We start from the raw sequence: 22,939 nt of genomic DNA, 5'->3' as shown, positions 1-22,939 counted from the left end.
GGCAGGAGAGTCGCTTGAACCCATGAGGTGGAGGTTGCAGTGAGCCAAGATTGTGCCACTGCACTCCAGCTTGGGTGACAGAGTGAGACTCTGTCTCAAAAACATAAAAAAAGGGAGGGGCTCTTTGTCCTCCTTCCCAGGCTCCCAGATGTCTCTCTGGATGGTTGCTGGGTCAGCTCCTGTCCCATACTACTCCCTGCCAGCCTTTGTTCTGGAACCTCCTTCCTATCCTTGTCCCACCTCTGGATCTGACTGGGGATGTGGTGAGATAGGGCACCCTGTCTGCTTAGACATCTTCATAGGTCGGTGGGGCTTGGTGGCTCACACCTGTAATCCGATCACTTTGGGAAGCTGAGGCAGGAGGATCTGCTTGAGCCCAGGAGTTTGAGACCAGCCTGGGCAACACAGTAAGACCCCATCTCTACAAAAAAATTTTAAAATATGGCCAGGCATGGTGGCTCACGCCTGTAACCCCAGTGCTTTGGGAGGCCGAGGAGGGTGGATCACCTGAGGTCAAGAGTTTGAGACCAACCTGACCAACATGGTGAAACCCCGTCTCTACTAAAAATACAAAAATTAGCCTGGTGTGGTGGCGTGTGCCTGCAATTCCAGCTACTCGGGAGGCTGAGGCAGGAGAATTGCTTGAACCCGGGAGGCAGAGGTTGTGGTGAGCCGAGATGGTGCCACGGCACTCCAGCCTGGGCGACAAAGGGAGACTCCGTCTCAAAAAAGAAAGAATTAGCCAGGCATGGTGGTGGGTGCCTGTGGCCCCAGCTACTCAGGAGGTTGAGGCAAGAGGGTTGCTTGAGTTGGAGGCTGCAGTGATCTATGATCGTGCTACTGCGCTCCAGCATGGTCGACTGAGCAAGGCACTGTCTCAAAAAAAAGAAAAATTTTTAAAGGTGAGAACTCAAGGTTCGACTCTTCAGGTGGGAGATGTGGCTGATGCTGATTCTCTCATTGACATCTGGGGAAACTGAGGCCCTGAGAGGGTGCTGCTCCAGCCCCTGGACATACAGTGAATCAGCAGCAGGCCCAGCGGACCAGGCCCCCTGCCTGTGAGCACACTGACCCTTCCCCTCCTCACTCAGCCCTGGTGAGTCATCTCCAGGGGAGGGGTGCTGCCTCCACGTGGGTGATCAGAGCAGTGCCAGGGAAAGCACCGAGTTCAGGGCGTGCAGGAGCCAAGATGGGCAGAGGGACAAGCAGATGTTGCAGCTGGCCCAGGAGATACAAGCTCAAGTCCCAGCCTGTCCCCCGTTGGTGGGAACCCTCTTCCCCGTCTCTGAGAACTGAGGGGGTGGGAGGGGAGGAGAGTGCCGGCGGCTCCTAGGCTTCCATCCAAGCTTCCCCTCTCTGAGCGCCAGCTCTCATCTCAGCACGGGCCTGGTGCAGACTCTGACAGAAGAGCCGCTCCCTTCTCTTCCCAGTCTGGACTCAGCACCCAGTAGGCTTGTTGGGAAACATGAGGGGTAGACATCACAACTGGAGGAAAGAATGGAGAATAAGAGATGGTCTGGGTGAGGTGGCTCATGCCTGTAATCCCAGCACTTTGGGAGGGTGAGGCAGGCAGATCACTTGAGGTCAGGAGTTTGAGACCTGCCTGGCCAACATGCTGAAGCCTTGTCTCTACCAAAAATACAAAAATTAGTCGGGTGTGGTGGGACACGCCTGTAATCCCAGCTACTCTGGAGGCTGAGGCAGGAGAATCGCTTGAATCTGGGAAGTGGAGGTTGCAGTGAACCAAGATTGCACCACTGCACTCCAGGCTGGGCAACAGAGCAAGACTCTGTCTCAAAAAAAAAAAAAGAAAGAGAATGAGGGTTGGGCAGGGAAACCCGGTTCACAGTGGGTGAAGGGACAGCTAGCTCAGAGGGAACCGGAGAAGCAGAGAGCTCAAACCAAACCGAACCGCAGAGGAAGAAATCCAGATGAAGCAGGCGGGGGAGAGAGAAACCGTAGGAGGGAGGGATAAAAGATAGAGGTGGAGGAAAACAGGAAGCCAGAGTCTCCTAAGGAGAACAGGGAGAGACAGAGGGGTGCGGTGGGGTGGGGGGTGGGTGGGAAGGAGGCAGGTATCAGATAAGACTGGAGAAGGGGGAGAATAATGACAGCAGAAAAAAAAAATGAAAAGGGCTTAGAATAAAGGCACCAATCTCAGGTCATCTGGAGTTGCAACTCTGAGGAACAGGTATTATTAAGTTGGGCAGGCCTGGCACGGTGCCTGGAATCCCAGCACTTTGGGAGGCCGATGGGGGAGGATCGCTTGAGCCCAGGAGTTTGAGACTAGCCTGGGCAACAGAGTGAGACCTCGTCTCTACAAATAATAATAATAATAATAAAAAGCCGGGTATGGTGGTGCTAGTCAGTAGTCTCAGCTACTCAGGAGGCCAAGGTGGGAGTATCCCTTGAGCCCAGGAGTTCCACATCAGCCTGGGCAACAAAGCCAGACCCCATCTCCACACACACACACACACACACACACACACACACACACCACCCCACAAATTAATCCTAGTGGTATGCGTCTGTAGTCTCAGCTACTGGAAAGGCTGAGGCGGGAGGATCACTTTTCACTTGAATCCAGGAGGTGGAGGCTGCAGTGAGCTGTGATGGCGGGTGACAGGGTGAGACCTTGTTCCCCCACAAAAAAAAGGAAGAGGGGCAGAGGCCGGGCACGGTGGCTCAGGCCTGTAATCTCAGCACTTCGGGAGGCTGGCGGGTGGATCACTTGGTCAGGAATTTGAGACCAGCCTGGCCAACATGGTGAAAGCTCGTCTCTACTAAAAATACAAAAATTAGCCGGGTGTGGTGGCGTGAGCCTGTAATCCTAGCTACTGAGGCAGCAGAATCACTTGAGCCCAAGAGGCAGAGGTTGCAGTGAGCCAAGATCACGCCACTGCACTCTAGCCTTGGTGACAGAGCCAGACTCCGTCTAAAAAAAAAAAAAAAAAGGGCAGAGAGAAAGATACACACAGACACAGACGGAGAGGAGGGGGCTGAGAATTGTGCGGCCAGTATGTGGGCAGAAAGAGAAACTGAGGCTGGGGCTTAGAGGAAATCACACAGGGAGGCCAGCAGATGCGGTGAAACTTGGTGAATATTTATTAAACTAGGGCCCACCCCAGGAGGACGGCTGCGGCGGGGACAGGGTCTCCGCTGCAGGCTGAGCGGAGGCAGGAGGCACGGGGTGGAGTGGGGTCGCATGGCTGCAGGCTTGGGCGTTCAGTGATTGTCGCTGGGCACAGGGGCGGCGCTGGTGCCCACAGCAGCCTGCACCTTCTCCACCAGCCCGGCCCACTGGCGCTGCATGTCTTCCACCAGGGGCTCGAACCAGCTCTTGAGGCGGGCCTGGAAGGCCTCGGCCTGCAGGCGTATCTGCTGGGCCTGCTCCTCCAGCTTGGCGCGCACCTCCGCCACCTGCTCCTTCACCTCGTCCAGGCGGTCGCGGGTCCGACCGCCCACCTCCTCCATCCGCGCGCGCAGCCGCTCGCCCCAGGCCTGGGCCCGCTCCTGCAGCGGCTGGCCGGCCAGGGAGCCCACAGTGGCGGCCCGCACGCGGCCCTGCTCCACCAGGGGCCCCAGGCGCTCGCGGATGGCGCTGACGCCGCGCTCGGCGCCCTCGCGGGCCCCGGCCTGGTACACTGCCAGGCGCTTCTGCAGGTCATCGGCATCGCGGAGGAGCCGCTTGCGCAGCTTGCGCAGGTGGGAGGCGAGGCGCGCCCGCAGCTCCTCGGTGCTCTGGCCGAGCATGGCCTGCACCTCGCCGCGGTACTGCACCAGGCGGCCGCGCACGTCCTCCATGTCCGCGCCCAGCCGGGCCTGCGCCGCCTGCAGCTCCTTGGACAGCCGTGCCCGCGTCTCCTCCGCCACCGGCGTCAGTTGTTCCTCCAGTTCCGATCTGTAGGCCTTCAACTCCTTCATGGTCTCATCCATCAACGCCCTGCGGCCAAGAGGGTGGGAGGGTGTGGCACAGGGGGAGGCGGGGAGAAGGGCTGGGATGGGGGCAGGCGGGATGGGGATGAGCAAGAGAGACCCAAGAGGGAGAGAAGGAACGGGGCAGAGGCCGAGAGAAGAAGACAGAGATAGATGCAGACAGCAGAGGCAGAGACGAAGAAGAAGCTAGGAGGCCGGGCAAGGTGGCTCATGCCTCTAATCCCAGCACTTTGGGAGGCCGAGGCGGGAGGATCGCTTGAGTCCAGAAGTTCAAGACCAGCCTGGGCAACACAGTGAGACCCCATCTCTCTGTCTCTATATAAAAGAGCCAGGACGAGTGTGAGAGACTGAGTCAGAAGGGAAGAGGGAGAGACAGAGCTGACAGAGAGAATTCCAGAGAGCTAAAGCCATGAGTCAGAAATGGGAAGAGGAAGCTAGAACCAGCAGAGACCCAGGCCCCCCAAGACTTAGTGACAGGGGCAGAATGAAACCTGGACCTGGGGAGATATAGCCGCCCACTAGGAGGGTCAAGGGCCAGGATGGGGACACTCACGTCAGTTCCTGGGTAACCTGGGAGCTGAGCAGCTCCTCCTGCACCTGCTCAGACAGTGCCTGCACCCAGCGCAGGTAATCCCAAAAGCGACCCAGCGCCAGCTCCCAGCGCTGGCCGCTCTGCCACTCGGCCTGCTGGCGCAGCTCGGGTTCCGGCTCTGGCTCCACCGCTTGTTCCACCTTGGCCTGGCATCCTGTGTGGAACAAGTTCAAGGTGGGTCAGGGTCCTTCTGACCCGGTCCAGGCACCTAGTACCTAGGGGCACACAGAAGGTGCTCCACAAATGCTTCTTTGGAGCCATGGTGGGCAGGGTGAGGGGGGAGTCGGTTTAATCACTTGAAAAGCGTTATTTATTTATAGACAGGGTCTTGCTCTGTCACCCAGGCTGGAGTGCAGCGGCCTGAACATGGTTCACTGCAACCTTGACCTTCTGGGCTCAAGTGATCCTCCTGCCTCAGCCTCCTGAGTAGCTGGGACCACAGGTGTGTGGCACCATGCCTGGCTAATTTTTGTATTTTTAGTAGAGACAGGGTCTCACTATGTTGCCCAGGCTGGTGTTGAACTCCTGGGCTCAAGTGATCCTCCTACCTTGGCCTCCCAAAGTGCTGGGATTACAGGGGTGAGCCACCATGCCCAGCGGAAAAGCATGTATTGAGTGTCCTTGTGTGCCCCAAGCAGGACTGTGTGGGGTGATGGAGAATAAAGATCACAGCTGCCCCATGTCTGGTATTCACTACCTGCCTGCAATGCATTAGAAACCTCTGACTCCCAGCCAGGCGCGGTGGCTCACGCCTGTAATCCCAGCACTTTGGGAGATTGAAACGGGCAGATCACCTGAGGTCAGGAGTTCCGTACCAGCCTGGCCAACATGGTGAAACCCCATCTGTACTAAAAATACAAAAAAGTTAGTCCGGTGTGGTGGCATGTGCCTGCAGTCCCAGCTACTTGGGAGGCTGAGGCAGGAGAATGGCCTGAACCTGGGAGGCGGAGCTTGCAGTGAGCCGAGATCCCGCCACTGCACTCCAGCCTGGGCGACAGAGCGAGACTTCATCTCAAAAAAACAAAACAACAACAAACAACAACAACAACAAAAAAACAACTTCTAACTCCTATCTCAAGGATGGGGGAAACCGAGGCCCAGAGAGCGTCAAATCGCTGTTCAGAGCCAGGAAGCAGCACAGAAGCCTCAGACCTGGGCCTTCCTCTCAAGGGGAAGACAGACCAGCAGAAGAAGAGGGGGCCCAGAGTCTGCCTGAATGGGGCCAGGAGGTTGAGGTGAGAATGAGAGGGGGAGGAGCGGGGGAACCGAGCAAGCCCCGCCCCCATACCTGCCAGGAATGTGACCAGCAACGCAGCCCACAGAACCTTCATCTTCCTGCCTGTGATTGGCCAGTCTGGGGAGGGAGAAACTGTCAATCAACCGCCAGTGAGGACTCCTCCCACCCCCAGCCCGGCCCCAACCCAGCCTCACCCCAGGTTAGCCTTCCAAGCCTTGCTCCATTATCTGCAACAGCCTAATCCCAGCACAAACATTTACCAAGCCGCCCCCGACCCATTCCCTATTTAACTCCCTCCTGGTCTTCTCTTATTTTCCCATCCCCAGGTCGGCCTCCATAGAAAATTCCATCTTCCTCTCCCGGGGTTCAAATTCCATCCCCCCACCCCCTCCCCACCGCCGGTTCCATCTCAGTCCCAATCTCGCATTCCTCATTCTCCCTTCACATTCTAAGCTCCAACCTCACATTTAAGCGCCGTTTTCCATTTATGAGCTAATTCAGTCCTCATTTTAAAGTTCTCCAATCGACGGCTAGCTACCATGTCGCTGCCCCTGGCTCCCCAGTTATGGAGATCTGAGGACACCGGGGACACCCAGTAGGTGCTCGATAAGTGACAGTGACAACTCGTGGGGTCCTGCTATGGCTTAGATCCCAGTCCAGCTGCTCTCCCCACCCCACCTTCTAGCGGGTCGTGTCGTCTCTGCTGCCCAGCCCTTCCCAGGTCCAGTCCCCTGCTGCTTGTCTCACTCCCGCTCCTCCTCTCCCCAAGCCCGACCCCGAGTAGCTTTCCTGAGACTACCTGGAGGCCAGGGCTTCCCGAGGTCCCAGCTACATCTTTCTAGAGGCCCCTGAGCTCATCCCCGTGCCCCCGACTGCGCTTCTCCCCGGCTCTTGGGGAAGGACGTCCTTCACCTCCGCTGGGGCTGAGTAGGACTCAAGGATCCCAGACTCGTCCAATTATAGGGCTCCCCCTGTCCCGCCCCCTCCCCCAGGGATAGGGCGGGCTGGGCCAGCCCCCAGTCACGAGGTGGGCTGTTCTCCCCCTGCCCCAGGCACAGCAGGGCAGAGGGAGGGAGGAGGTGGGGCATAGAGGCCTTTTGACCACCCCCCCGCCACTCCCCAGGGAGGACACCTCGCCAGTAATCCAGACACCCTCTTCCATTGTGGGGGCCAAGCGTGGAAGGGGAATGTGCAGGCTGCCGCCCAGAGTCCTCCTTCCCTGACCCTGTCCTTTCCTGTGCCTGGATGAATGCAATCTGGAGAGGGGGCTGTGGATCTGGACTCCTGGATCCCAGAAAGAAAGTAGGGCTAGGGGGCTGGACAGAAGTGGGATGGGAGGGGCTGGGCGCGGTAGCTCACGCCTGCAATCCCAGCACTTTGGGAGGCCACAGTGGGGGAATCACTTAAGGTCAGGAGTTTGAGACCAGCTTGGCCAACATGGTGAAACCCCATCTCTACTAAAAATACAAAAATTAGCCAGGTGTGGTGGCGGGCACCTGTAATCCTAGCTACTTGGGAGGCTGAGGCAGGAGAATCGCTTGAACCCGGGAGGCGGAGGTTACAGTGAGCTGAGATCTCGGCTCACTGCACTCCAGCTTCAGCAAGAGGGAGACCGTCTCAAAAAAAAAAAGAAAAAGAAAAAAGAAAGTGGGGCTAGGCGGCTGGACAGAAGTGGGATGGGAAGGGTGGGAACAGTGTGATGCATCTGCTAAAAGTCGAGGCTTTGGGAATGGGACCTGGGTTTTAATCATAGCTTCCTCTTTGGTTGTGACCTTGAGCACAGGGGAGCCCTCGCTCCCCACGTGTGAAATGAGATTCCAGCACCTCCCCCTGGCTGCCACAGGCATTGTGGTTTCCAGGGGCTTGAAGCCGTGCTTCTGGGTTAAGGTTAGGATTCTGGAGTCAAATTGCCAGTGCATGAATCCTGGCTCTGCCAGTTGCCAGCTGTGTGACCTTGGGCAAATGACTTGTCCTCTCTGAGCATCGAGTTCCTTTGCTCATCAGACTGGGAAAGCAGTGGCACAGATATGTTTGGTGACAAGCTAACATGTGTATCGAGCACGGAGGACAGCCCTGGCACACAGTGGTCCTGTTAGCAACGGACAGGCCACAGTGAACGCTCCGACGCTGTCACTTTCCTAACAGCCGTTATAAACCCCAGATGTTTCAGAGGAGAAACCCGTGGTTCAGCAGCAAGATGAATGGCAAAGCCACACAGCGAGAACTGGGAGGGGCTGGGATTCATTCCTGGCTCCCAGAGCGGGTCAGATCAGAGGATTCTGCGGGTCAGGGGAGGCTGAACTCCTGGTCCTAAGAAGGAAGCCCCAGTGCCGGGCCGGGCCTGTTCGCTTTGGCTGGCAAGGGGTGGCTAGGGTGGCTTTTGTGGGTAACCTGGGGTTGGTTCTACTCAGCAGCCTCCCTCTCCAGATCCTGGAGGCAGACACGGTTTCAGTTCCTGGAGGCTCGGGAGTGGTGGTGGGCGTCAGCCGACCCCAGTCCTAGGTTGGCAAAATCCAGACAGCACCAAGTCCTCAGACACAGGTGACCCAACCCCCATGGCTGCATGAGGAGTCTAGTCTGGCCTAGGTCCCTCCTCCCAGGCCTTCTCCCCATTCCTAGCACCCTAGTTGTTCTGAAGCTGTTCCAGTAGCTTGAACCCTCCCAGCTCCCTGCCCCCATCTCTGCTGCTGCAGTTTGCAGGGACAAAGTCCTCTATAGCCACTCCGGCCAGGTCAAGCTGGGGGCAAGTGAAGGCCCGTGGTGTCCCTCAGCAGGGCATATGTCCCGGATGGGGAGACGGCGACCCCAGGCCACGCCGCGCCCCTCTGAGCCGGACTCAAGGCAGCGTCAAGGCTCCGCTGCTTTCCGTGCTCCGGCCCTCTGGCGCCCCCTGCAGACGGCTGGGGGAAGGTCAGGGCGGCCAGACTCCGGATGAAATGCTCAAAACAGGCCAGACACACTTGAGAAAACGGAGGCCTCCCATCGTTTTTTTTCCCACGTATATTTTTTGTTGTTTTTTGTTTTTTCTGTAAAATGTCCCGGTTCTTCCATAACTTATAAACATGATTTATACCGAGGAGATGGGAAAGTGGACGGGGCAGGGTGGACTGACCGGGGATGGGGAAGCTCCTCTCGCTGCCCTCTCAGGGCGGGCCCAGGCCCTTTGGAGGATGGGGACGCCAGGACACTCCTCCCTGAGGTTGTCTGGCCGCCTCTGCCCCTGGTGCTCAGAATCCTGCGTGCCCCTCAATTCCAGAATCCCTCCCGGGACCCCAGGCCCACTGGGCATGCCGCCTCTGGTACTCAGAATCCCGAAGCGCCATTCGGTTCCAGAATCCCCTCCTCAGCTGCTGGGGTGGCGGGGTCCCTCCTTTCCGATGTCCCCCCTGACCCCCGAGGGGGGAGGGAAGGGAGGGGGGCTCAGGTCTCCCCTCTGTGGCAGGGGGAGGTGGAGGTGGAGGTGGAATCGGAAAGGTGTGGAAGGTGGGGGCCAGGAGGGCTCAGCCGATGGTGAGGCCAAAGCCACACTGGAACTTGTTCTTTCGGTGATTCAGGAAGGCCCCAAGGGCCAGTGTCAGGGGCAGGGGCGGGAGCTTCTTCTCCAGCGTGGCACCCACGATCCAGTTGCTATCCACAGAGCCTGCAGGGAAAAGCTGAGGTGAGAGGTGTGCCAGCTTCCCACCATATCCATGCAGAGTTCCTGGCCACCTTGGATACCAGCCACATGTGGACAGCTTCCAGACCTCCAACCACACTGCTCCTGCCACCCTGAAACCCCATCACACCCCCAACAACTTCACGCTGGAGCAAATGGCTCACTCCTCCCTCTGCTCTCCGCTCAGTGACCCCTGCCCTCTGAAAAGCCCTCCAGACCCCTGGGTTCCCCCAACCTAGTCCTGCTCACACTGGGGATGAATCTATTCCTCTCACTGAGTCCCGTGAAGACAGGGCTGGTCACGGCTGTGTCCCCAGCAATGCTCAGCAGGAGGCTCAATACCCAAAATCTGTGAGCCACAGATATCCAAGAAGGCTTAAGACTGGACATTGGGACTACGGCCAGTGAGCCTGAGATGAGGTTCTGGATTTAGCTGTGACCTTGAAACCTCTGGAAGCCTCAGTTTCCACGAATGTAAGATGAATGGGGCAGGCTGGATGCTTCCAAAGTGCCTTCTACCCTGGCTGGGTGTGGTGGCTCACACCTATAATCCCAGCACTTTGGGAGGCCAAGGCTTGAGTCCAGGAGTTCGAGACCAGCCTGGGCAACATGGTGAAACCCCGTCTCTCCCAAATATATAAAAAAAAATCAGCTGGGCCTGGTTGCATACACCTGTGGTCCTAGCTACTCAGGAGGCTGAGGTGGGAAGACTGCTTGAGCCCGGGAGGTGGAGGCTGCAGTGAGCAGCAGTTGCACTGCTGCACTCTAGCCTGGGCGACAGAGGGAGACCAGTCTCAGAAAAATAAGAGGGTCAAGTGCAGAAAAATAAGGGGATGGGCAAAGCTCCAGCTCGGCCCAAACACCCATCAGATGCTCCACCAGATTTTTTTTTAACATTTATTATTTCATTTTATTTTTTTTGGAGATGGAGTCTCACTCTGTCACCCAGGCCGGAGTGCAGTGGTGCAATCTCAGCTCACTGCAACCTCCGCCTCCCAGGTTCAAGTGATTCTTGTGCCTCAGCCTCCTGAGTAGCTGGGACTACAGTTGCAGCACGCTACCACACCCAGCTAATTTTTGTACTTTTAGGAGAGAGGGGGTTTCACCACGTTGGCCAGGCTGGTCTCCAACTCCTGGCCTCAAGTATTCTACCTGGCTTGGCCTCCCAAAATGCTGGGATTACAGGCGTGAGTCACCATGCCTGGCCGCTCCACTTACTTTTTTTTCCCAAGCATTAAACATAGTAAAGGGTTGTCCACCTACTTTTTTTTTTTTTTTTTTTTGGAGATGGAGTCTTACTCTGTCACCCAGGCTGGAGTGCAGTGGTGCGATCTCGGCTCACCGCAAGCTCTGCTTCCTGGGTTCACACCATTTTCCCGCCTCAGCCTCAGTAGTTGGGACTATAGGTACCCGCCACCACACCTGGCTAATTTTGTTTTTGTATTTTTAGTAGAGATGGGGTTTCACCGTGTTAGCCAGGATGGTCTCAATCTCCTTACCTCGGCCCGCTTCGGCCTCCCAAACTGCTGGGATTACAGGCATAAGCCACCGCACCCGGCCCCACCTACTTTTTAACAAGTGTTCCCTGGTAATGTGGAGGCCCACACACCCACTCAGAGTTGAGTCACCTCTTGCCTGTTTCCCGCGTAGGTGAACCGAGACCTTTACCTTTGAAGAGGAGGTTGGCCTTGGGCAGGTCCAGCTGGTACCCGAAGGAGACGCTGGTGTCCTGCATCCTTGTGCTGGCCTCAAACTCCACACCCACCTGCAGCTGGAGGGGCCGGAGCAACACATGAGAATTAGCGAGTGGCCCCACCTGGACTTCCAGGCCCAGCAGCCCCTGGCAGCACCAGCTAGTCCCTGCACACACTCACCTGGTCACTGGCTTTGTGGTAGTATGTTGCGTGCATGCCCGCCTGGCCCAACGTTACCGTTGCCAACCAGTTGTTCACTGTCAGAGAGCGAGGTGGAGGCGGGGGCTCATTACCAAGGGGATTTGGGCATCTGGGAACCCAGGCCTCCTCCCTCAGACTTGAGTGTCCAGAGCCCCAGCCCGTCCTCCCTCAGACCCAGGCGCCAGGCTCACATGTGTATTTCCCAGCTAGAGACATGACAGTGCCCTCCTCTCCAGGCCGCCGGTGGTAGACCAGCTCTCCGCCCAGGGCTAGGCAAGGCGTGATGCTCTGGAGGTAGTGGGCTACGAGGATTCCTGTGGGCAAAATGACGATCAGTTTCCACCCACCCTGGGTGCCGGGCTAGACTCCACCTCCAGGAAGCCCTCTAGGCTCACCCCTGCTGGAGGCTTGGGCTTGCTATCAGGCCTCCCTCATGGGCTCCTTTCTCCTAACCCATCACCCAGGGGTTCCCTACCGCTGAGGTCAGCGTCCCAGGCCCTGCTATGACTGCATTACCTGAAGGACCTCATCGGGTCAACACAAGCCCATGTGGTCAGCATTTATCCACTCCCTTACAGAGGAGGCCACCACCACTTATAGAAGCTTACAGGGTAAGTCACTCACTCATGCTCACAAAGTGTGTCAGGGGCAGAATCCAAACCTCCACACCTCCCAAACTCAGGCTCTGAGCCACTCTGCTGCTGAGAGGCCACTGGGTAGAGTGGATAAGTATGCACAGCCTGGGTTCGAATCCCAGCCCTGCCACAGGCTGGCTGGTGACCGTGGACGCTGGCATCATCTCTGTGAACCTAACTGCCTCTTGGGGTTGTGAGGAATCGAGCACTCAGCTGTGGCTGGGACTTGCTGCACTGAGGTCCAAGTCTGCGTTCCTGTGTCCCTCCACCGTAGGAAGCGCTTGCTGAACAAGAGAACTACCACCTCTGGGCTGTCTTTTCAAGCCTCAGGATAGAGACAGATTCACTTTGGTGTCTTTCGAGCCTAGCAGGGTACATGCCACAAATGTGATTTTATAGGGGCAGAAGAATTGGGGAGGAAGAGAGTGGGAAATAGAGAGGGAGGGACAGGGAAAGAAAACAAGCCTGGCGTGGTGGCACGTGCCTGTAATCCCAGCTATTTCGGAGGCTGAGGAGGGAGGATCACTTGAGCCTAGGCATTCAAAGCCAGCCTGGGCAACATGGTGAGACCCCGTCTCAAAAAAAAAAAATAAATAAAATAAAATAAAAAAGCCAGATGCAGCCGCTCATGCCAGTAATCCCAATGCTTTGGAGGGCTGGGGCAAGAGGACAGCTTGAGGTCAGGAGTTGCAGACAAGCCTAGGTAACACAGTGAGACCCCATCTCTACAAAAAATTTAAAAACTTCATCAAACTACAGATTATCATAAAAAAAATCACGGCCAGGCACAGTGGCTCATGCTTGTTGTAATCCCAGCAGTTTGGGAGGCCAAAGTGGGTTCATCTGAGCCCAGGAATTCGAAACCAGCCCGGGAAACATGGCGAATACAAAAATTAGCTGGGTGTGGTGGTGCACACCTGTAGTCCCAGGTACTAAGGGGGTGGACGTGGGAGGACTGCTTGAGCCCAGGAGGTGGAGGCTGCGGTGAGCCATGATAGTGCCACTGCACTCCAGCCTGAGTGACAGAGTGAGAATCTGTCCCAATAAACAAACAGCAAATAAATAAATTTAAAAATGTAGCCAGGCATGATGGCACATGCTTGTAGTCCCAGCTACTTGGGAGGCTGAGGCAGGAGGATCACTTGAGCCCGGAAGATCAAGGTTACACTGAGCTATGATCATGCCACTGCACTCCAACGTGGGCAACAGAGATCCTGTCTCAAAAAGTAAGAAATTTAATTTTTTTTTTTTTTTTTTTGAGACGGAGTCTTGCTCTGTCGCCCAGGCTGGAGTGTAGTGGCGTGATCTTGGCTCACTGCAAGCTCTGCCTCCCAGGTTCACGCCATTCTCCTGCCTCAGCCTCTCTGAGTAGCTGGGACTACAGGCGCCTGCCACCACGCCTGGCTAATTTTTTGTATTTTTAGTAGAGTAGGGGTTTCACCGTGGTCTCAATCTCCTGACCTCATGATCCGCCTGCCTCGGCCTCCCAAAGTGCTGGGATTACAAGCGTGAGCCACTGCGCCCGGCCTAAAAAATTTTTAAAGAAAAAAAGAGGGTGGGAATTGAACAATGAGAACACATGGACACAGGAAGGGGAACATCACACACCGGGGACTATTGTGGGGTGGTGGGAGGGATAGCATTAGGAGATACACCTAATGCTAAATGACGAGTTAATGGGTGCAGCACACCAACATGGCACATGTATACATATGTAACAAACCTGCACGTTGTGCACATGTACCCTAAAACTTAAAGTATAATAATAATAAAATTAAAAAAAAAGAAAAAAAAGAAAAAATGTTCTATTAAAAAAAGAAAAAAGGAAAAAAAAGGCTGGGCACGGTGGCTCACACCTAATTCCAGCACTCTGGGAGGCTGAGGTGGGTGGATCGCCTGAGGTTGGAGGTTCGAGACCAGCCTGGCCAACATAGTGAAACCCTGTCTCTACTAAAAATACAAACATTAGTTGGGTGTGATGGTACACATCTGCAGTCCCAGCTACTCAGGAGGCTGAGGCAGGAGAATCGCTTGAACTCGGGAGGTGGAAGTTGCAGTGAGCTGAGATTGTGCCACTGCACTCCAGCCTAGGAGACAGTGCAAGACTCTATCTCAAAAAGACAAAAAAAAAAAAAAAAAAAGAAACGACACATCTGCAGGGACAGAAATGAAGGAGGAAGAGGGACTGAAGATTCACAGTTGAGAAATCCACCACGATCGAGCAATCTCCAATCTCCTAGGGTGCAGCCCTGGAGAGGAAGACCCGTGGAGAAGGGAAGGGAGGTTGGGGGCCACGAGCCTGAGGGCACACAGAGAAGCTGAGACAGCACAGAGCAAGGCAGATGCGAAGATGCTTTCCAGACCAAGATGACCAGAGGGGCAGACTTGGGGCCCCACAGGGGGAGCAGGCTGGCCTGCTAGCATGGAGCTGGCCTGGAGCCAGCTCTCTGGAGCTGCAGGAATAGCGGCCTTTCATACCTGCAGGCATGGCTGGGTGGAGCTCTCAGAGGGGCTGAGTGTTAGGTGGCACCCCCCAAGATGAGCCTGGTGGGTGTGAGAGAGGCCATGAGTTCATGGCCAGTGCCCTGGTGGCATCTTCTGGGGAGGCTGAGATCAGAAGTGGGCTGCAGCCGGTCCCCATGGGCTCGGGCAAGCGACTGTGTGACTCTCCTTCCTAGATGAGATGAAGCAAATGAATCCCTGAACCCCCCACTGGTTGTTAAATCACCATCACACGGGTGGGGCACAGCAGCTCACGCCTGTAATCCTAGCACTTTGGGAGGCAGGAGGGTTGTTTGAGCCCAGGAGTCTGAGACCAGCTGGGGTAACATGGCGAGACCCCCATCTCTCCTTTTTTTTTTTTTTTTTTTTGTTTTGTTTTTGAGATGGGGCGTTTTGCTCTTATTGCCCAGGCTGGAGTGCAAAGGCGCCATCTTGGCTCACTGCAACCTCTGCCTTCCGGGTTCAAGCGATTCTCCTGCTTCAGCCTCCTGAGTATCTGGGATTACATGCATGGGCCACAACACAAAAATATAAAAATTAGCCGGGCGTGGCGGTGCGTGCCTGTAATCCCAGCTACTTGGGAGGATGAGACAGGAGAATCACTTGAACCCGGAAGGTGGAGGTTGAGGTGAGCTGAGACTTTGCCACTGCACTCCGGCCTGGGCAACAGAGACTGCGTCTCAGGGCAGAGGTATGTGAGGGGGGGCAGGGGAAGAAAAGAAAAAAAAATCGCTACCATTACCACTCTGGTCAGTGTGATCCCCTCATTCAGTCAAGGGGGAGACTGAAGCCCACAGAGGGAAAAGCAGCCATCTAGAGCGAGTGACTTAGAATCTCCGGCCTCTGAGCTCCAGGAACTGTTGGAACTGAGGCCAGGAGACCCTCAAGTATCTTTCTAACCATCCTTCCCATCTCCTGGGCCACCCCCGCAGTTTCTCTACCCACAGCCTCCTCTCTAGTCTCGTGCCCCAACTTCAAGTGACCTCACAAACGGCAGACAGAGGGATCATGTTAAGGCACAAACCTGACCCTATTGACCCCCTGCCCAGAACCTGCCATGGCTCCCTTGTGCCCTGAGAAGATATGGGTTCCTCAGCACAGCTGCAAGGCCTTGGATGGCTTGGCCCCAGCTTCAGAATAGAACCACTTCTCCTTCCCAGGCTCCCAAGTAGCTGGGACTATAGGCTTGTGCCCTCCCAGCTCAGCCTCCCCAGTAGCTGGGACTACAGGCATGTACCACCATGTGCCTAATTTCTAATTTTTTTGTAGAGACAGGGTATTGCTATGTTGCCCAGGCTGATCTCGAACTCCCTACCCCAAGCGATCCACCCACCTCAGCCTCCCAAAGTGCTGGGATTACAGGTGTGAGCCACTGTGCCTGAACTGGGACCCCCATGAGGGCAGGAATGGGCTGTCTCGGTCACTGCTGTGTCCCAGCCCAGGGCTAGGCACGCATGAGGTGCTCAGAGTGAAGCAGAAAAGGAGCTGTCGCTATTGGGGGCAGCTGGGGAGGCTCACGGGCTCCTGAGACTTCCATTCAAATCCCAGCTCCTCCGCTTCCTGGCCGTGTCACCCTGGGCAACTGATTTCACCCCTGGGCCTCGCTTTCCTTATCTGTGAAATGGGGGTGCCTGCGGGCTTTGGTGCCATGGAGATGCTAGCGTGGAGCCAGTGGTGACTGTGCATGTGGCCCAGTGCTGAGGCCGAGAAGTCGGGTCCTCTCATGGACTCCTTCACTGGGAGGTAGTTGCTTCTATTGTACCCAAGTGACAGATGAGGAGACTGAGGCCCAGAAGGGCTGGAACCACTTGCCGGAGGTCACAGAGCCGCCTGGAGGTGGAGAAGCCGAGTCAAGTCGGAGCTGTTGGTGGCAAAAGACTCGAGAGCTCAGCCCTGACCTGGCACAAGGCAGGCCCTGTTCTCACTGGTGTCTCGGGGAAGGAAGGGGCACTGGAAAGAACTGGAGACCAAAGCGTCACCGATGGCCCTGGGCTCCAGGAGGCCAGTGCTGGGGAGCACGAAAGGACCAGGCTAGCGAGGCGGCACAGGGAACGGGGTTGCTGGCGCCATGAAGAGCAGGGACATTGGAGTCCTGCTGGCCATGTGCCCTTAGTGGAGAACCTCCTCTTGGCCTTGCGAGATGGGGATGATGGTGGCCTCTACCTCGCAGGGCTGCAGAGACAGCCTTCCTCCCAGCCAGCTCTACCCCAGTGCCCACCCTGAGCGAGGGAGAGGACGCACACAACAGGCTTAGGGAAAGAAGGTAGAAGCGGGATCTCCAGGACCCCTGCACACTCCTTCCTTCAGTATTTCCTGAGCCCCCACACTGTTCCCAGTGTCGTTCCTGGCATTGGGCAGACAGTAGAGAAGACAGGCAAGTCCAGGACCCCCAACAGCTAACACTGTTATGTGGGGGCCTGGAGACAATGAGCAAGACTGTTTCAGAAGGAAGTGCGACCAGGACTAGGGGCCGGGAAGAGGTGATGCGGTGCAAGGATGCCTACTGGGTTCGCCACCGCAGGCCTGCTCAGAGGGCGACATGTGCATGCAAGCCTTCCCAGCCATGTCACGACCAGAGGGAAGAATTCCATGCAGCAGGGACAGAGTGTGCATCGGTCCTGGGGCAGAACCAACTCGGTGGTTTCAGGAACCGTCAGAAAAGCTTGCATGGTCGGCCGGGCGCGGTGGCTCATGCCTGTAATCCCAGCACTTTGGGAGACCAGGGCAGGTGGATCGCTTGAGGTAAGGAGTTCGAGATCAGTCTGGCCGACATGGCGAAAACCTGTCTCTACTAAAAATACAAAAATTAGTCAGGTATGGTGGCGCGTGCCTGTAGTCCCAGCTACTAGGGAGCCTGAGGCAGGAGAATCATTTGAACCAGGGAGGCAGAGGTGCAGTGAGCCGAGATTGCAACACTGCACTCCAGCCTGGGCAATAGAGCAAGACTCCGTCTCAAAAAAAAAAAAAAAAGAGGCTCATGTGGCTCAACTGTAGTGTATGAGAAGATGGGGTGATTCACCAGGTGAATTGGGGACAGGAAAGGTTTCTTCCTCATGGGGCCCCTACAGATCAGCCTCACCTAGGAGGCCTCTCTGCACCTGCTGCACCTCCAGCTTCCCTGTCTCCTGGGTTTTCTGCCATGGCCCTTCCCTTCCCTCACCCCTGTTCCTACTTCTCCCTGCCTGGAATCTTCTTGCTCCTGTCCCCCAGCCGGGGTAGCCCCTTCTCCTTCTCTGGCAGCTCAAAAGTCAACACTTCTGAGTCTCCCTGGGCTCCTGCAGGGAGAAGTGGTGACTCTCCCTAGGCAATCCCAGGGGTCCGAGGCCAACCCTAGCTCCCCTCCCCGCCTGGACGAGTCATTCACTCAGGACTCAGCGCCCAAGAGCCTGTTCTCCACGACACAGAGGATGGCTGCACAAAGACACAAAGCTGGCAATCAGAAACTCCATCCTTCCAGTTCCAGCCAAAAACTATGGAGTCATTGCCTCCATCCAGTCTCTCAACAAATCCTGGCAGCTCTGCCTTCAAACAACATCCAGAATCCAACCTCCTCTCCCCGTCCACTCTCTCCCAGTGGTACCCTTTGGAGTCTGCTCTCTATGCCAGCTGCAGGGTCTTGTGAGAAGCTATGCCTTGGTTTCCGAAAGCCTCAGACTCACTCAGAGCGGAGGCCAACGCTCTGCAAAGCATTATGCAATCAGGTGACCATCCTCCCTCAGGTTCCTTTCACGAGTCCCGATTGCGCTACCTGCAGGTTGAAAAGCTCTTTCCCTGGCCAGGCTAGGTGGCTCACACCTGTAACCCCAGCACTTTGGGAGGTCAAGGTGGAAGGACTGCTTGAAGCCAGGAATTCCAAGACCAGCCTGGCCGATACAGCAAGACCCCATCTTAAAAATTTCTTTAATACAAAAGAAAATCTCAGTTAAGACTGTGCTGACTGGCTGGGCTTGGTGGCTCACGCTGTAATCCCAGCACTTTGGGAGGCTGAGGTGGGTGGATCCCTTGAGGTCAGGAGTTCAAGACCAGCCTGACCAGTATGGTGAAACCCTGTCTCTACTAAAAATACAAAAATTAGCCAGGCGTGGCGGCGTATGCCTGTAATCCCAGCTACTCGGGAGGCTGAGGCAGGAGAACTGCAGGAACCCAGGAGATGGAGGTTGCAGCGAGCCAAGATCACGCCACTGCACTCCAACCTGGGTAACAAAGCAAGACTCCATCTCAAAAAAAAAGACTGCGCTGACTCACCCACTCATGGTCAGTGGGTGACCGTCTCACCCGCTGTAGTATGTTGCCTGATGTTTCAAAATCACTCCTGCTCAATCACTTCTCCAGTGGCAGAAAAGGAGGTTCACAAAAGGGGTGGATTTGCTGGCAAAGCCAGAACTGCAGTTTTGTGACCACCCTCCAAGCCCTCCGCCTCTTACCTGAACCCACCAGGACGTCTGGGTTCCCCAGGGTGACGGCTGCTGTGAAGTCAGAACCCCGATACTCCCCGTCCACCTGCCAGTTCACAAACTTCGACTGCTGGGTCTGTGGAGAGGAGGGGGTGTGAAGGCGGCTCCTCGCTCACGGTGGCCGAGGGGAGCAGCAGCCTCCGAGCCCCACTCACCTGGATGGCCATCTTGGACCTGAGACCAGGGCCCAGCTGGTGAATGACCTGAGCGTTGAGACTGCCGCTGTTGTCCATGTCACCCACCAGTACAGGGAACGCCTGTGAGGCAGAGAGAATGGCAGGGGTCAGAGGTCGCGCACTGTGGAAGTATGTGAGATGGGCCGGGGTGAGAAGCCTAGGGTCAGAAAGCCTCGGATGGGGGTCCCCTCCTCCATGAAGTCCTCTCTGACCACCTAGGCTGAGTTAGGCTCCCTCACCTTTGGGTTCCCCCATATCAGCCTTGCCCATCCTGGCTTGTTACTTTCTGGGAACAGGTCTGTTCCCTGCCCCACTGGTGAGTCCCATGCTGTTTCAGTCATGTGTGCCAGCACAGGGATGGGCACAGAATATGGTGTGCAATGAAGGTTTGCAGAATAAACACATTTGCTGAGGGGAAATGATAGAAGCAGAGACCTCATTCAGTCCCCCCAACCCTGTCTGGGCCTCCAGTTTTGCCCTTCCTAATAACTAGCCCCCACATGGACACCCCAGAGGCGCCCCAGAGATTTCTACAGCAGGAACCTGTGGACCACGTCTTTCCCTTGACCAAACTATGCCATGACTCTCCACAACCCCCTAGAGAAGTCCAAAGCCTAGTTTGGCATTCAAAGTTCTGCATGATCTACAGCCCAGCCCTTTCCACCCCGGGTCATCGCTGTCTGGTGATGGGGCGGCTGTGGTCACATCCCCAGCACTGCTCATCATGGGGCCAGGCAGAGAGCAGGGGTTTGGCGGATGTTTGCTGGATGAAGGAATTACTCGTGTTCCAATGCACCTAGGAGAGATGCAGTCCCCATCTCCAAGCTCTCGGTAGCTGTGACCTTTTCCTGATGAGGCCGTCTCAGCTTGACATTTGGCTACAAATTTGTTATTAGAAAGATACAATGAATGGATGAAAAAGGAAGCTCACCTCTGTGGGACTCAGCTGCTTTGTCCCCACATACGTGACCCCGAAGTGGTAGTTGGACTCCCCGATTGTGCTGAGGGCTACTGTGTGGTTCACCTGGAAGGACAGCGAGGGCTGTGAGGATACTGGACAGATAGGCTTGCCCACTGATGAGGGCAAGGACAAGGTCTCTGGGCTGGGCAGGGGATGAAGACTGGGAGGCATGGCCTGACTAAGAGACTCAGAGAAAGGAGGTGCTGCCTGTAGGCCCACATACCTGTTCCTTCACTCCAGCCTAGCTGCTATGGGGAGACAGTACCTCTGGATTCTAGGTCCCCAAACTGAGTAGTCAGTCTGGCACTGTATCTCTGAGTCTTTTCAAGTATCAGGGAGCCCAGCTCTTGAGGGAGGAGTAAGAGGGCCAAGTGTGCGGATGCAGGGAGGGGGATAGCGGGGACGATTTCTGGTGGGTAAGGACACCAGGAAGGCTCACCTGGAAATGGTTACTCAACCCTTTGTTGACTGTGAGCTTGACACCCTCCATCTGAATGGGAAACAGCTCTGGAAAAGAAAAACGCTGTCACACTCCAGCCCAACCCCACACCAACTCTCATCTCTTCCTTCCCTACCACCCCCAGCTCTCTCCAGAGACCCACAGCAGAACATCTCACAAAGGATTCCACCTGTAAAGAGGCAGTACAGCCTAGTTAGACAGGGCCAGGGCCTTTGCTTGCTCAAATCTCACTGCCACCAAGCTGAGCAACTTTAAGGTCAAACTCATCATCTGTAAGATGGGACCCTCACCACACAGAATTGTCCCGACGATCTAATGAGTTAACATATAATGAACACCAGAACAGAACTCCATAAATCTCCGCCACTATTACTACTCTAATTGCTCCAGGCTGGGATCCGGAGGCTTTGGGTCCCACTCCCACGGAACCTTGCTGACACCGTGACCTTGGGCCTCAGTTGCCTTCCCGATCACAAGAGAAGTCTGGCTTGGCTGATCCCGGGGCTCCTGAGGTCCCTAAGGCTTTTCTCTACTGCTATGACATTCCATCCCGTTTCCACCATTTGATTCCATCATTCTAAGCCCCAAGTCCAACGTTCCACCATTCGATCCCAACGTCACCTCCTAGTGCTGTTAAATAACTCCAATGGTGCGCGCCAAATCCCAAAGTCCCCAGTGTCCTCCCCCTTCCCCCGAGATCCAGGCCATCGCAGCCCCGCCGGGGCCCCTCGCCCCTCACCCTTGCACTTCCGGTGGCACTCCTCGAATGTGCCCGGGTTGGGCAGGCAGCCGCAGGCCCCATCCTCGGCGGCCCCTGAGGCACTGGCGGTTGCAGCCCCGGGGGTCCGTTCCGAACCTCGACTCGTACTGGTGCCGGCGCCCAGGCTGCCTCCCAGCGGCGGCAGCGTGAAGCCCGGCGGCGAGGGCGGAGGTGGCGGCAGCCCCACGAGGGCCGGCGCAGGCGGCGGTGGCGGCCCTGCGGGCGGCGAGCTGGCGGCCAACACGTTCCCCATGGTCGCCTGCGAGGGGAGAGGTCAGAGGGCAGAGGTCAGGGCCCGCGCGCCCCCGACTCAGCCCCAGCAAATCCGCACCCGGATCCGTCCCCGGTTCTCACTGGCGGCGGCGCCTGCTCCCGGCCTGGGCTCCGCTCCCACCCCGTGCGCCACGCGCAACCGAACCCGCTGCCGCCGCCGCCACCACCGTCGCCCCGCCCCACCTAGTCCATTGGTTTAGTGTGCCCTGAGGCCCGCCCACCAGCATCAAGACTCGGTCTTCCCATTGGACTTGTGTATAAAGTCCCGCCCACTTTCCCTGAAATGTCCTTTTGTATTCGTTCTCACTGGCAGGGTGGTCACGGTGCCCCTCCCGCCCTTCCCATTGGTTCGCAGCGCCTACGCCTATTGGCTCACGTCGCCGCGGGTTCCGGTGCTAGCCCACCATTGGCCTGTGCTGCGCATTTTGCCACGCCCGCTGAGGCTTCGCCCCGCCTCTCTCCTGGAGGAGGCCCTCTTTTGATTCCGCCCCGCGGCGAGGTTGCTGTGATAATTGGTCAGCTTTGACCCTTGCAGCATTTTGATTGGCTCCAGCGTGTACGGGGCCGACCTTGGTGGCGTATCAGCTTGGTACTCTCATTGGCTAACGTTCCAGGGTCGAAGGACAGGTAAAGGTGGGTTGCGCGGCAGAGGCGGCTAGGCAGCAAGGTCAGGTCTCGCGTCCCACCAGGCACTGCGGCAGCCGGGCCCCCACCCCACCTCTGGTTCGGAGTAGCCGACCTAAAACCGGAAGTGCTGGCCCTTCCCAGAGTGCCTCGGGAGAATTCTAATCTGTTCTGCGAACCCTGCGCTGCGCCTCGTTACCCACAATGCCCTCATCACCTCTTAGCGAAACAGTTGCCTTAGACCCACCCCTTTCGTTACCCATCATGCCTCTTGTTCCTTGCGTCACTGCGGCTTCTATCTTTGGCCCATTCATTCCTCTCCATTACCCATCATGCCTCTGCCCCATTCATTTGAGCTTCATTGCCCAGACTACTTTTAGCTCCAGCCTGCCTGCTCACTTTCGTCGTTCTTCCGGCCCTTCTCTAATTAGCCATCGTTTTGGATCCATGAACTCCTGTCCGTTACCTCCCTTGCCCCCGGTCCCTATTTTTCCATTATTCATTACTCTGCCTCAGGCTCATTCATTCAGGTTTATTATCCGTCATGCCTTGGGCTCCTATTACAACATTATTCATGATTTTGCCTTTAGGCTAGTTTTTCTTGCCATTTATCCATTAAACTTGAGCCTCTCATACTTTCGTTATTGCTTTTTTAATTTTTATTTTTTTAGAGACAAGGTTGGACTCTGTCACTCAGGCTGGAGTGCAGTGGCGCCATCGTAGCTCACTGCAGCCTTGAACTTCTGGCCTTAATCGATCCTCCCACCTCAGCCTCCAGA

At 56.3% G+C, this 22,939-nt stretch overlaps 2 protein-coding genes across 2 annotated transcripts; both read right to left on the bottom strand.

Moving 5' to 3' along the window:
* Positions 1 to 3,082: 3,082 nt before the first annotated feature.
* APOE (apolipoprotein E) lies at positions 3,083 to 6,623 on the bottom strand. The gene is given in 5 exon segments (XM_030795717.1): positions 3,083 to 3,943; positions 4,490 to 4,682; positions 5,817 to 5,882; positions 6,565 to 6,598; positions 6,600 to 6,623. Coding segments are annotated over 5 exon segments (1,035 nt in total). The 3' UTR covers positions 3,083 to 3,225.
* Positions 6,624 to 8,747: 2,124 nt separating this feature from the next.
* Positions 8,748 to 21,702, bottom strand: TOMM40 (translocase of outer mitochondrial membrane 40). The gene is made up of 10 exons (XM_030796712.1): positions 21,618 to 21,702; positions 21,243 to 21,522; positions 20,483 to 20,550; positions 20,014 to 20,106; positions 19,062 to 19,163; positions 18,877 to 18,982; positions 11,507 to 11,629; positions 11,295 to 11,371; positions 11,089 to 11,191; positions 8,748 to 9,405 (listed from the first exon to the last, which is right to left on the bottom strand). The coding sequence occupies exons 2-10, from the start codon at positions 21,514 to 21,516 to the stop codon at positions 9,266 to 9,268; spliced, it is 1,086 nt and encodes a 361-aa protein (XP_030652572.1). The 5' UTR covers positions 21,517 to 21,522; positions 21,618 to 21,702; the 3' UTR covers positions 8,748 to 9,265.
* Between the last annotated feature and the right edge of the window lie 1,237 nt (positions 21,703 to 22,939).

Source organism: Nomascus leucogenys, chromosome 17 (assembly GCF_006542625.1).
Source record: "Nomascus leucogenys isolate Asia chromosome 17, Asia_NLE_v1, whole genome shotgun sequence".
In the NCBI taxonomy this organism is placed as follows: Eukaryota; Metazoa; Chordata; class Mammalia; order Primates; family Hylobatidae; genus Nomascus; species Nomascus leucogenys.
This window is presented reverse-complemented; position numbering and strand designations above follow the sequence as displayed.